The sequence below is a fragment of the Lissotriton helveticus genome, chromosome 5_1, assembly GCF_964261635.1.
Source record: "Lissotriton helveticus chromosome 5_1, aLisHel1.1, whole genome shotgun sequence".
Taxonomy (NCBI): Eukaryota; Metazoa; Chordata; class Amphibia; order Caudata; family Salamandridae; genus Lissotriton; species Lissotriton helveticus.
This window is the reverse complement of record NC_136065.1, coordinates 1,915,424,680-1,915,439,209: the sequence shown is the minus strand read 5'-3', so window position 1 is coordinate 1,915,439,209 and position 14,530 is coordinate 1,915,424,680. Positions and strand designations below refer to the sequence as shown.

The following is a 14,530-nucleotide window of genomic DNA, read 5'->3' as shown; positions in this document are numbered from 1 at the left end:
CCTGACCATGGAATAGTTAAGCAGCAAACCACCGCGCACTATAAGTCACTTTCGGAAGGTCAAACCTGATGACATTTACTGAAGGAAAAAATGTCCGGTAAATTCTGATTAATGCTGACTTTTATGTGGAACCCCATTTTTGGGGAGTACTCAGAATATGGGATACTTATTATACCTGGTAAATACCACACATTGGGGCATCGATATTTATCACATCGCATACCATCCCACTCGTAAGCAAGGATCTAAAGGTGTTCACTAAAAGTTATAAGTACATTCATCTTTCTGGATACATATTATTAAAATAATGCGCTTATGCTCACCTCAAATATCAATGGACCCATGACCGAATGTGTGTGCTCTGCAGTGAAAGGGCTGGGTTTATGTACACAAAATACGGAGTATGAATGTAACAACATGCAACACATGTAACTTTGTTTTAGAAAATAGAGTACATTTAATTAGATTTTAGCATATGTCAACAATTACTGCAATTGTTTTAAAGAATCCTTTGATGTAATAAGTGACGTTGATGTACTATGGTAAAGACGTAGATAAACATGCAACTTAATATTGACTACAGGTCCTAATTTTGATATTTAAATGTTATATATACAGACATATATATATATATATATTTATATATATGTACCAATTATTTGATTGACAAAATTAAGTATTGAGAAATAGCAGCAAATACAGTGACATGCAAAGCTGGCTTATACCCTTATAGAGAGTACCATACGTGCCATAAGGTGAGGCACCTTAATTTCAAGACCCCATTAAGTATGGAGTTTGTAATTTACAGCCATAAAACTGCTGGTGGTTTACCTGACGTCTTCACTAATAAATTATTTGTTGTAATGGACCCATTTATCGCCTACTTTAATTCTACTGATTTTCCAGCACAGCAAAATATATATTTTTTTTAAATGTAGATTTTTGGATAGCTAATACCCAAGTAATTAGATGGTTAAAAAAGACACTGACAACGTAATGTGTAGATAAGCAAAGCTTTATTAAGATGTAGAGAGTACTCCAATGCTGATTTCCATGAACGATAAGCCCGTCATCCAACACATAGTAAACTGACCAATTTAGCCACCCAAATAAGATACTTCACATTATAAGCAATCTATTAGTCTGTAATATTTCTCAAGGAGATTAACTTTTACCGTAAGATGCTAAACTATGGCACATATGCTCTAAGCACTTATAATTCAAATAATGGAGATGTGAAATAACTAAACTTCAATAATCTCAATTGCGATATAGTAAATCAATTTTTAATAAATTGGATTGTTATTGCATAATGTTCACTATGCCTTTATCAAATCAGTCTCCCAACATCAAATGCAATAGGTGAAATTAGGTTCTATTAAGGTCATGATAAAATCGGCTACCCTCTTCCTTTTCCACTAGGGGGTGCTGTAAACAGATTACCCTATGCCTCTCCTGTCAACTCCCACATCTTATCATCTCACTAACATGTGATTAGGTGTACTTGGTCTATGGCTTCTCCATGTTTCAGTGACCAATTCTTCAAAGTAGATTTGAACATCTTAGCTAAAAATACTTGCAATCTACCTCTGGCCTGGGTCACATATTGGTGCCATATTCATTGGTGCCTCATTGATGTACATTGCCACATCATTCAGACTTGTTCTTGTGAATCACTCATTTGCCTAATTTTGGACAATTTCAATGGAATAAAATCTTAACTGCTTTTCTATGTATGCAGAGATGACCAGGAGCAAGTAATAATGATACTCTGGTATCTCTTTTTGGAATGTGTTCCAATAACCAGGAATATTTTGGTATAGCTGCCTGATATTTGTTCTTTTTGTTGGATGGTGCTCTTTATAACATGCATGAGCAGAGGAATTGTGAGGTCTGGGGTTTTTATAGTTTACCAGTAATTCCTCCCACCTCTCTTAGACTCCCCTGATGAAGTAGCTGTTCTTGACTGGGAGCCACTGGACATGCTTGCCATTCCTGAACTGCTAGACATAGAATATCTGGCCTGTGACTGAGAGCTGGACTGGGAAGACGCTCCTGCGGAGAATCTCGCTTGGGAGCTGGACATGGCCATGGACTGCCCACCTTCCACCAGCAGTCCATCAGAGGATGACGAGAGGGACTGCGATGCTTCCATCACCACGGCGCCTCCTGAAGATTTGGCTTGTGCTGCCCCACCTGAGAACCTGGCTGAGCTCTCCGAGGCAGAGGACTTAGACAAGGACCCCGCAAAGGAGGAGCCGCCTGAAGCAAATTTGGATTGTGACTCTTCCATTGATGCAACGCCTGAAGACTTGGACACTGACATTGATGAGCTCACTGACATCGAAGCCGCTCCGGCAGAAGATTCGTCAGCGTTGTCAATCGACAAACGCCCTCTGCAGTAAATAAATAAATGAATAAATAAATAAACACCACTCTGGTTAGATGGTTTTGTACATCACAAACTGCTGGACACACTTAAAATGATTGTCTCGTTCTTCAGCCATTCTTCATCTGTACATCTATTAGACTGATTTTTCTTTTGTATAATTTGTTCCCTTTTTTTTTCCTTGATTAAAAATGCTACAAGTACGGATGTCATTACATTGTGTGGCCACCCAAAAAGGGTTTTCCGCTTTCGAGTTGCTTTGAGTTTAAATCTTGCTTTTATTTAAAAAATATTTCACATAGAATGTAAAACATATGGTGTCTTTATCATAGTTCTATTATGAAATTATGCAATGTATCCTCCTCATTTCTAATATCTAACCCACCTATATTCAGAAACTCGAGATCAGACCTGAGATTACATTTCTTGTTGTCAGATTCCACTTTCTAAATGTCACCTTCCCCGGGATAACATGTGACCATCCCTTACTCTCGACTGTTCCACTGAGATTATATGTTATCCTCTAAGCAGTGCCTAATTTGAGCCGGGGGGTTCTGGTGTGGTCCACCGGCACATATTTTTGGGGACGTCTCTTGTTTTTTCATATCCAACATTTCCCGAGGTCAGAGAGAGAAAGAGAAACACTCAGACACCGTCACAATGGGGGAAAGCAGGAACCTCCAAATGAGATAAAGGGGTAGGGAGTGTCGGGTACTGGATGAAAGAGACATGCAGTAGATTCCTAACTACACAGCCGTGGCATCCAGAGCCCGCCGTAAGCTTCCGAGGGGTGCTATTCACTTATTCTTGTATAAATTAAGCACTACTTTTAAGGCTAGCCTCAGGGAAATGTCAAGAAATGTCCAATCAGGCCTGCCTAACCCCACGACCTGTAAACGTGGCCTTGAAAATAGCATTAGCCACGGTTGAGGACTTTTTAGAAACTTGACACACAGAACTCAAGAATAGTCCAATTTCAGGTAGTTAGGGGCATACTTATGTGCACACAGATGTGAGTCATATAGTTTCTGACATAAGGCTCTAATGTCAACTAGTGACAGAAGCAGAACACTCTGCATGCCCTAATTCACAAAGGTTGCTTGGGTGTTCCGTGAGGTGGGAATTAAATGGAATATCTGTGCTCATGCTGCCCTTGCTACCCCCATGTGTGATCTCATGCATCTGAGGCTTGAAGATGCACTCAATCATACCTTCTTACCGGGAACTAGCAATTCCATTTGTGCATAGTACACCTCGGTGTGTGCCGACATCGCAATGCTACTCGAATGTTAGACACACACTAATGCGGCTCTTTTTTTATCGAAATTGTGCCAATCAGATGCTATAGGTTCTCTCCTCGATGGACAGCCAATGTGGAGCCTTTAAGAAGCCACTGAAGGCAAAACACCAGTTTTTGAACCAATAGAATGGAAATAATTTGAAAATAGTCACTTTGTCTATTCACTGGGATATCTATTAGTTGGGGTGAGGGCACAGAGAACAAGCCATTCAGTTTTGCCATGCATTTTACTATTATATTATTTTGTGCAGGCTAGAAGAAATCATCACCCAATCAAATTGTAGGCAGCAATAATGTAACAAATCTACTTTATATCAGCTACTTTAAAAGGAAGACAAGTAATAAATCACTGTATTAATTGTGCAGCCCAAAAAAACTTTACCTATAGAAAAAAACTTTGCACACTTCTATGGGTGTTGGTGAATAGCAAAAGAAAAAGCAAAGTTTGATTTTTTGCCTCTTTATTGCTGTATTAGATGTTTACCATGTGCTTGTCTGATGTAATTTGTGATGCTAGTGCAGCTGACTATTCATTTATAAATGTTGTACAGAAGGGTTCTCCGATCTTTTTTGTAATGAGAGCTACTTCTGATCTGTGAAAATCATTGTGAGCTACTGAAGGCCAAGTAACTTGTGCATTGTTACCAGACACCACTCACCTAGCTTCATTGACTTTAAACATAATGTCCATGGATCCCGATACTATGCATTACATAAGACTACACGGTTTAATTTTAGGCTATGTCAAAAAGTCTTTACAAACAGCACGCATATTACTCCCACTAGCCTGTAGAAATGATGCCATATTTATAACAGGAAAATACAGTCATTTGTTTAAATGTGAGGAATTTAAAGTGAAGAAGCATGCTTCATAAAACAATAGGACTTAATTGACAATTTACAGTAGAGAAAAACATTAAGACAATGTTTCATCGAAACATTTTTCTTCACTTTAAATTTCTCCCATTTAAAATAAAAGGACTGTGTTTTTTTAGTTATAAACATGGCGCTGTGTCTACCAGCCACTGGGAGCAAGATGCCAGCTGTTTGTAAATGAAACACTTTAAGGGAGAACATTAAAATCAAGAGTTAACTTAACCATAACCTTAACTCTTCATTTTAATTTTCTCTCTTTTAAAAGCATTCAGAAATATAATTTTGTTCTCACACTACAATATTGAGTTGAGAACAACTTTTATTTAAGAGTTAAATACCTCAGTGCTTCTGTCTGGACCTCTGTGAAGCACATAGGTCACAGATTTGAGTGTTCATTATCAGATTCTGCTATCTGCAGCCTGATAATAATGTAAGATAAACATAGTCTTTCCTTAACTTTAACAGGAAAACACAACACTTATGTATAGTAGTTCTTAGTTAAAAATTAACTCAAGGCTGGGAGCTCTACTAAAGGTTTCTAAGTGAGAATATAAAACTATAGAAACATTAAAAGTAATATGAATGGAAAGAGTCTTAGTAGGAAGGTAAAACATTAGGTATTTGACTATAAACTTGTTTTCCCATTTAAGGCAGACAGTGTGAGGAAATCCTATAGAAGTTGGGAATACTGCCTAGTTCCACCTGTACTTACCCTTCCTCGTCCAGTAGGCGGCGGTATGTCTCAATCTCCCTCTCCAGCCGGACTTTGATATCCAGGAGCTGCTGGTAATCTGCTTTCTGGCGCTCCATGTCACCCCGCACTTGTGACAGCTGCTCTTCAGTGGTTGTGATGATGAGCTGAATCTGCATCAACTGCACACCATAGCGGTTTTCTGTCTCCGTCAAGGACTCTTCAATGGCTTTTTTCTGAAACGATGAACGGTACTCATTATCAGAGCCGACTGGCCATAGCGGGCACCGGGCAATCCCCCGGTGAGCCGCACGGGTGGGAGCCGGTTTTGGGCCCCTGGGGGCCGTTTTTGTTACAGGGCCGTATTTGTAGCATAGCTGCAAAATGGGAAACATCCTTTACAACGCAACTTTTACCACGCAGTGCCTTTACGATGCAACTTTTACAACGCAAACCATTACAACGCATTGCGCTGGGGGCGCTCTAGGATAGGGAATAGATTTAATTTAATATCCAACACCTTCCCTACTATCCACGGGGACTGGAGTTGGAATAGTAAATTAAACTATTCACTATTCAGCGCCCCAAAGCACTATGCGTTGTAAAGGTATTCGTTGTAAATACCGCGTTGTAAAGGCATGCGTGGTAAAAGTATGCGTTGTAACTTCATACATCCCTGCAAAATAGGCCCTGTAAAAAAATACGCCAAAAACCGGTTCTGGCAAAGAGCTCGGCCGCACCCCAAACCCCCGGGGGGGGGGGATTGGAGGGGGGCGTGCACTTTGCCAGGGCCGTTGCGGTTCCCAGTCCGACCCTGCTCATTATGGGTGAGGATAAGTGGGTTATCACACATAAGAGGAGAGATAGAACGAACTTCAACAGCAGCTAGGGGCTAGAGGATTTTGCAATCACAAACCCCGCGATTTGCAAAATTATTGGGCTGGCGACCATAAAATACGTTTACTAGTCAACAATAATTTCCATCTTTTAAAAAGGGTTTTGTGAGCCATACTGAAGCATACACAAGTTTTATGGGGTGTTAAGGGGCATTCACTCCAAATTACGATTCAGAGAGATATGTGCCAGCGATTTCAAACCTTAATTCTGGTCCATTTACTGACACCTCTATGAGGGGGTATCGGGATGATGAAGGGAAAATGGTCATTTTATGGCTTCGTTCTTTTTGGGAATCGTGCTGGTTGCCTGAGTGGGCTGCTCTCCTTGATATTTTTTCAGATGGGACGCTTTTATGTTTTAAAGCAGCACTGGCTTCTTTAAGAAACTCGCGCTTCTTTAACATGGAAAGATTCCAATTTTGAGGATGTAAACACAGAGATGGGGGTCTGTTGTTCCTTGCAGGCCTCCATCCCTGTTTTGTATCCAATCAAAGGGGCTCGCAATTTGCAATCTGCCTAAACAATGTTCATTAGGCAGGTTGTTCTGTGACTGAGGATTACTGGAGTGTCCCATGAAGCAGCATTAACACATGAACTCTTAATCCTATGAGTGAGCCAGATCAGTAGAACACAGTTGCCTTATACTTCAAAGTGTGTTTTTGCATTTAAATCTTTCTTACTATTTTTGCATAATGGTTTTCTGTGTGCTGAAACAGAAAACGTTGATTTAATATATAATGTATAATGATATGTGGTAGGTGATAGTTAGGCTGGTGATGGACGAGCACCACATATTTTCATGCACGGCATAGAAAACAGAGACCTTGGCTCACATTGTTCACGTTGTGATAGTTACTTTAAAAGGGCACACTATTCTGTAGACAAGCTAAAGTTGCCATCTTTCTTCCAGGGATCTCTTTTACAAAGGACATTCTGCCTCTAATCAACATATAGCTCATGGTCACTCCAAGGTAAGCCTAGGAGGATACATTGTAATTATGCTAGAAAAATGTTGTAATTTTCTGGAGCACATATTTTCCTGAAAGTTCACGTCACGGGCCAGATGTACGACTCACCAATTTACGACTTGCAAATTGCGTCGCATTTGCGACTTGCAATTTGCGACTCGCAAATTGGGATGTACAACAGTGTCTCAGACACTGGTTGCGATTCCTAATGGGGTGGCAAATTGCATGCCTCATTAATATTAATAAGGCAGGCACAATTTGCAACTCCATTAGGAATAGCTAGCACTCACAGGGATGGTGGCGTGCTGGGGTCAGCAGATTACCATGTCTGTGAAAACAGCTGCATTAAAAAAAAAAAGGAAACTTTTCAGTTTCATTTTGTAAGGGTAGGCAGTGGTCCCTGGGACCACTGCCTGCCATTAAAAAATATTTTTTGACCCATTCCCAAAGGGGAAGGGGTACCCTGGGGACCCCTACCCGTTTGCAAATGGTTTACCACCTACTTGAAGTAGGTGGCAAATTGCGAGTTTTTGTGACCACAAATGCAAAACATTCATCCACACAAATGTGAGTCGCTATTAGGAAGGGACACCCTTGGCACACCCCTTCCTAATAGCGAGTCACAAACATCATTTTGCAAATCAGTAAAATTTACCAATTCTCAAAATGAGGTTTGTACATGCCATGCCCTAAATTGCGGTCGCAAACGGGCCGATTTAGGGTCGTACATCTGGCCCCATGTGATTTGCTTAATTTATGCCCTCAAGAAAAAGTCTTGTCCATAAATTTTTGTGCACAACGTATTTGCATCTAATTTTCACTGGGAGCAGTGGCAAACTGGTCATTTTCTCGAAATATCACAAAAATTGTGCAAATGACTACACAAATCCACACACTCTTACTTGTGGACTATGCTGAGAATGGCTGTTTTCGGTCTAGCACAGATATGGATATCTGTTATTCCACTTCACAATATGGTAGAACACTAGGCAGATCCTATCACTGGGCCCGATTCACAAAAGTAATCTGAGACAAAATCCTAACTTTATGACTTTCGGTATTCACAAAATGCATTTAGGAGTACTAAAGTTAGGAATCCTAATTTCAGTACTCCTAAATGCCCTTTGTGAAGACTAAAAGTCGTAAAGTTGGGATTTTGTCTCAGATTACTTTTTTGAATCGGACCCACTGAGTTTGCCCAAATATACTGGGCCTGGTTCCCAAGGAAAGTATTAAATCAACACATTACACATGTACATCTACGTTTAAGTGTAGATTTACTACTTTCTTCAATTCACAAACATTGCCAGGATTATACATGAAAAGTTGCCCTTGGTGCAGGTTTCCATGAATATTCGTGGGAAGGACGTGTGATATATTCACACACAGGGAGAATAGAATTCCCTGTGAAATAGCACTTGTTTTCTCCAGGGCAAATACGTTTTCCCTGTGGAGAAATCCCTTCCTCTATGCCTCAAATAACTGTGGGGGGTGCTCCATTCCCCTTACAACTCTGGAAAACCCCTGGTTGAAATAAGAATCAGGGGCCTCATTTATGAGGCTGTGCGTCACTTTTACGCCGCTGGTGCGTCACTTTTTGTGACGCACCAGTGGCATAAAAAATGCGCCTTGTTGCGCCATATTTACAAAGTGACGCATCTAGGTAGATGCCTCACTTTGTAAACCCCTGCGCTACATTAAACCTGCGTCAGGTATAATGTATGCAGGGGGGCGTTCCCCCGCAAAAAGCCTCGTAGAAGTGACGCAGTGAAATCTATGAGATTTCACTGCATCACTTTTAGGACACCGTTGCGTCAAAATCTTGCGCCTGCCTCACAGCAGGCGTAAGACTGACGCATGCCCTTTCACATGGGGCTTGCCCATGTGAAAGGGCGCATTGCTGTAGTTGTGTCACTTTTGTGACACACTCCAGCAATGCGTCACTTTTGCGCTTGCAGATACGCTTGCAGATACGTCAGAAATACTGACGTATCTCTAACTCCTTGCAACATGATGCGTCATACATTAAATATGACGCATCAGGAATGTCGCAAGGAGTGCCCACTGAGAAGTGACGCATCGCTGCTTTCAGGCAGTGATGCGTCATTTCTCATAAATGAGGCCCCCGACTCTTTCCAGGAGAGATCTAAAGGGAGGCAGACCTCCTGTTCAGGACATTTTTCAAGAGCTCTGCCATTCTTACACTAAGGTATTAAGCCCAGTTTGGGCTTACATTGATTCAGTTGATCCCAACTAGTGCCAAGGTACCTCACGGTGTATGTGCGCTTTATAAATGACATAAATAAATAAGCGTGAGTACCCTCTATGGACTGACTGTGTGTTCCAACCAGCAGAGTGCCCTTACCATGGCCAGTTGGGACTGAATCTCGGTCTCTGCGCTTTGAGCTAGACGCCTTTGCTCGGATACTTCGGTGGTTGTTGTCTGCACTTCTTCGACGCCCTTGGTCATCTCCCGCTTCAACTCAAGACTCTACAAGGAGAAGCAAAGAGCAATAAGTGGTTAGCTACAGTGAAGCACAGCCTCCTTATTGCATCTAGTGTCTGTCAAAAAAAGGCTAAAGCAGCTTTTGGGATTTTAGTGCATTTGTCAACATTCACGGGTTCATTCTTTTATCTTGGCTTATCTCTCACTTGTATCTTTGGGCCTGATTACAAGTTAGGAGGTAAATGCCATCCTTTGCATAAACATCAATGGAACGGAATTACAAGTTTGGTCTTATTTAATGCATTTTATAATTATCGGATGCGTTAAATAACCCAAAATCGGGAACATTTTAGCAGGTTAAACCTGCAGAAATCAGGTGAAACATACTGAATTTACCATATCATGCAGATTTTGGTGTATACACACCAAAATCTGCATGCTATTTTCCATAAACGCATACTAGGTGTTATCTATCACAACTGGCAAATAACGTATTCTGTGGTATCTTTATTCATCAGGGGCAATAAATAACTCCTCTATATGTATTTAGGGCCTATGTGTCTCTCTTTAGTTCCTTTTAGCTTTTGTGGCCTGCCATAATTTCTTCTCCTAGTCTCTCTCCAGTCTTCCATTACAGATCTCTTCCTTTCAAACTGCATTTTTTCTTATTTGTGTTGTTTTTGTTCTTTCTATAGGGACGTAAGAACCCCATGGGTTTTAGTTAGTGGTGATTTAAGCAGTGTCAGCCAGCATAACTTGCGGGTGGTGGGGCAGCAGGGAGGAGTCATGCGGGGCGAGTCGCGAGGCGGGGGAGTCACACGGGGTGGTTGGGGTGCGTAATATAAAAATAATAAAATTACCTTGCCCTGGGTCACGCGTCTCTCCTCCTGCTCTCCTAGTCTTGGAACAAAAAACACAGCCAGGCCCCACTGACCAATCATAACTCTGCAATGCAGCATTGTGATTATTTTGAGTGCCTTGACACATCGCTCAGCCAGGGGCTGGAGGGGTGGGCATGTTCTCCATGCAGAGAACAGGGAAGGTGGCAGTGCGCCTGACTGGTTTAGGCGGCACAAGAGGGCCAACCAAACAGTCTTTGCACACTTGGGAGTGGGCAAACCAGTCCTCGTCTGCCCTATTCCGAGAGCAGAGCAGCCCCGCCCGCCCAAAGCAGCACAAAGCATAAAATGATAATAACTTAAAGTTATTATAATTTTATGTTTCGTGCTGTGCACTGCTTAAAAGCAGTGAGGTGACACCATAGTGGAGGAGCCGCCACTGGATTTAAGTGACAGTAGTTTTCTTTCTTCCCACGTTTCATTTTTCTTTTAAGTATCTGCTCTGCCAAATTGATGTACATATTTTTTTCTTCTGTCTTCATTTCTCCTTCTCAACTCTTCGTTCCTCCTTTCATTTACTACATCCTTCCCATCTTCTTTCTCTACTTCCTCATTTCCTTCCTTCTTTGCCTCATTTTTAGTTCTCTCATCACTACTTTTGTTAACTACTTCCTATCTTCCTCCCCTTATTTCTTCCAGCAAACATTGCAGTGTTTGCTTGTTCCATTCGAATGTCACTCTTTCCTTACCCTCTTCACCTTGCTCCTTCTCTTTCTCCTGTACCTTCTTCACTTCTTTTTTCTCTGCTTCATTTATTCTGTTCCCTCTTCAATTGTTTCTTTTTCTTTCCCTTTCTTTATTTACTTTGTTGGCAGTTATTCTATTCTTATTTTCCTTTTCCTCTTCATTTGCTTCTTTCCTTCTTTTCCTCCTTACCTTCTTTCAACCTACTTAATCTTTTTCATTCATTATTATACTTTCATCGCGCTGTAGTAATTAAGGGCTTTTTAAAAAGAACTGTACAGAGGTACAAAAATTGACCCAAATATAGGGTATAAAATACTCCATCCATAATTTAATGAAAGTACAAGGGGGCAGATTTAGAAATCCATTGCGACACTTTTGCGCCACTGTTGCGTCACTTTTATGGCACAGCGGCGGCGTAAACAATGCAGTCAATTTACAACGTTACGCATCTAGGGTGATGCGTCATGTTGTAAAGCCCTACATCACATTATACCTGTGTCAGGTATAATGTATGCAGGGTGGGCGTTCCCACACAGAAAAGCCTCGTAAAAGTGACACAGTGAACTCTACAAGACTTCACTGCACCACTTCTAGGATGCCACTGCAGGCGTAAGGAGTGACACAGTACAATATGTATAGGCCTCAACATGCATTGCTGGAGTTGCGTCGTGCTTGAGAGACAACTCCACCAATGTGTGACTTTTGGGCCTACAAAAGTGTAAAAATTTCGAGCGTATCTGTCAGTCCATGTGCCATAGTGCGCCATATTGTAAATACGTTGCATCCATGGTGACGCAAGGATATCACAGGCTGGTGCAGGGAAACTGACGCATCTCTACACATGCGTCAGTTTCTTGTAAATCTGCCCCAAAGACTTTTTGACCACTAGAGGAGCAAGGCTAAAAGCTAAGGGACTGATTACGAGTCTGGCGGCCCAAGGACCTCCAGGCTCACAGTGGTGGTGGTCTGTCCACTGGCTTATGACTCTCTGAGTTGTTCTGCCGGTGGACCGCTGGCTGTGCCAGCGAACCGCAGTTCCCTGGTGGTGGTGCAGCAGAGGGGGTAATGCAATATGCTGAGCGAGAAAGTCGCAATCCCGCTGAGCATATTACGAGTTCCTTGACCGCCAGCTTTTCATGGCAGTGAGCCTGTCATGAAAAGGCAGGCGGTGGGGAAATAAAGGTGCCCATTAAGGGCACCCATGCTGCCTGCTATGGGGAATCATTCAGGGGGGCACAAACTGTGGCCCCCTGTCTACTTGCACCTCCAATTCCAGCACAGCATGGACTAAAAAATCCATGCCGTGCTGGAACATTTTTGCCACTCCCATTGCAGTGCCCTTTTTCAGAACACCACCGTGGGAAAGCCAAAAAGGCCATCCGCCTGCAGGAGTTGAACTTGTATTCAGGCAAGCGCTCCTTGCGTGCCTTTGGCAGTGCTGTACCAGCAGAAAGCCGGCGCAGCAATGCCAAAGTCGTAATCAGGCCCTTAGTTATTTTAAATAATCTTGGACTTCTACATGGCGTGTAATATTCTTACAATGTTTAGTAGTGGGTACTTTGTATCTTTTATACCTGATTATATTATCTTTCCATCGCTCCCTTTTCAACCCTTTGGTCTCTTGTTCCTTGCTATGAAAATGGTCTTATTGTTCCAGATGTAGGGAGCAATCTTGAGACCATGCTTTGAAAATAAACGGGAGACATTGTTTACAATGCATGCATTACAACACTTCATTACAACACAATATTTACAATGCAGTATCCATTACAGTGCATGTCATTACAATGCATGCCATTACAACCTATTCCCCAAAGTAACGCCCCGGCGGACTTAGAATAGTAATTTGCGTTGTAATGGATTATGCGTTGTAATGGCCTGCGCTGTAAATGACATTTGTTGTAATGGATTTAGCGCTGTAAAAATGTGTTGTAATGGCACACATTGTAAATGCGTGCGTTGTAACATGTCCTATTCAAAATAAACACCAGGATGCAACTTTTATTTGGTTAAAATATCACGTCACAGCTTATCTGTAATAACTTGTTACAGTACAGTATGTAATTTTCTTATTACTGCTGAGTAGTGATGTTGTAAAAAGGTTAAATACAGTTTTTAAAGGCTTAGTGCATTATAACTATATGAAAAATTTAAACAGAACAACATGATTATAAAGTGACATGTCAGAGAAGGAAGCGCGTAAGGTCCTTATCTCGAATGTTGTGGAAGGAGATCACATTTGGAGTAGTGGGTTAGAGAAAGAAGGACATTCTGGAGCTTGGGAGAGAGAAGGGTGGAAAAGCAGAATTAAAATGGAGTAGAAGGAGTGTATCAAACACTGAGCAATCATGGCATTTGAGTCTATTAAGCAGAGAAAGTTCTGATGATGACCCAGTGAGAGCTCGATACTAATGCAGTCACCAAAAGGACCTGCTTGACCCCATATTCACGGGTTCAAACCCAACAGGCGCAGTCAGTCTTCCATCCTCCTGAAGCCGACTGCATGAGTTCTATTATATTGGGGAACAAAAAAGCATCTTTTAGACAGCCCCAAGAAAGCTCAGGGAAATCTCAGTGTGAAGTAGGAGACACAGCAGTATGGATGGTTTGAAGAGAAGTTAGAGTGTACTAAGGTTATTAAAAGGAGAGCACGGGAGGAGGGAGTACCAGGAAGCGAAGCCTGGAGATAGGCATGGAGAGAGGGAGCAGGAACGGCAATTCACCAAAAATCCAGGGGTAGCGGAAGTGAAATCAAGCACCTTTTGCCCTTCAATTTCACTCACACACATATGCTTGCACATACAAACACATTCACACTTATATACACTCACACTCTTATTAAAACACAGACTTACCCAACAGCACGGACACAACATACATTTAACAAGCATTAAAAATGCAATAGGTCTCGCCTTTCATTAAGTTAAAGCCATTTGCTTTGCTATACAATACCATTAGCAAAGCAAATGGCTTTAAATTAATTAAAGGTGAGATCTATTGCATTTTCAATGAATGTTTTTTCAGTCTTGGCAATGTGTTGGGATCGGTGACAGTAATGTCGTCTGCTTGCCCACTTTTTCTTGGTTCCTTTCTTGGTATCACCTTCTTACAATCTTTAGAAAAGCGGCACTCTTCTTGCCCGCTGGGTTTGCCCTAGTCACCTCCAAGTTATGAGCACCCACTCCTGCTCCTCCTCTTTTTACCTCACCTGATTGTGCCCGCATAAGCCTTATCTTTTTGTGAGTTGCTGGGCCTCAACTTTCCACGCTGCCAGATGCCTCTCACTGCCCCTCCCATGCCTACATGTTTGTTGTCCCTGCCCCTTCAAATTGTGTAAAGCCCTCTGCCCACACTCCTACCTACTCTCACGTGACCACC

General features: G+C 41.8%; 1 protein-coding gene across 1 annotated transcript in view; it reads right to left on the bottom strand.

Moving 5' to 3' along the window:
• Positions 1-999: 999 nt before the first annotated feature.
• Positions 1,000-14,530, bottom strand: part of LOC144756007 (keratin, type I cytoskeletal 16-like) — a 43,514-nt gene continuing 29,983 nt past the window's right edge. The window contains exons 5-7 of the mRNA XM_078645482.1: positions 9,486-9,611; positions 5,278-5,492; positions 1,000-2,396 (exon numbers count right to left, since the gene is read on the bottom strand). Of these exons, the coding sequence (XP_078501608.1) occupies positions 1,910-2,396; positions 5,278-5,492; positions 9,486-9,611 (828 nt within the window). The 3' untranslated portion in view covers positions 1,000-1,909. The remainder of the gene's footprint in view (positions 2,397-5,277; positions 5,493-9,485; positions 9,612-14,530) is intronic.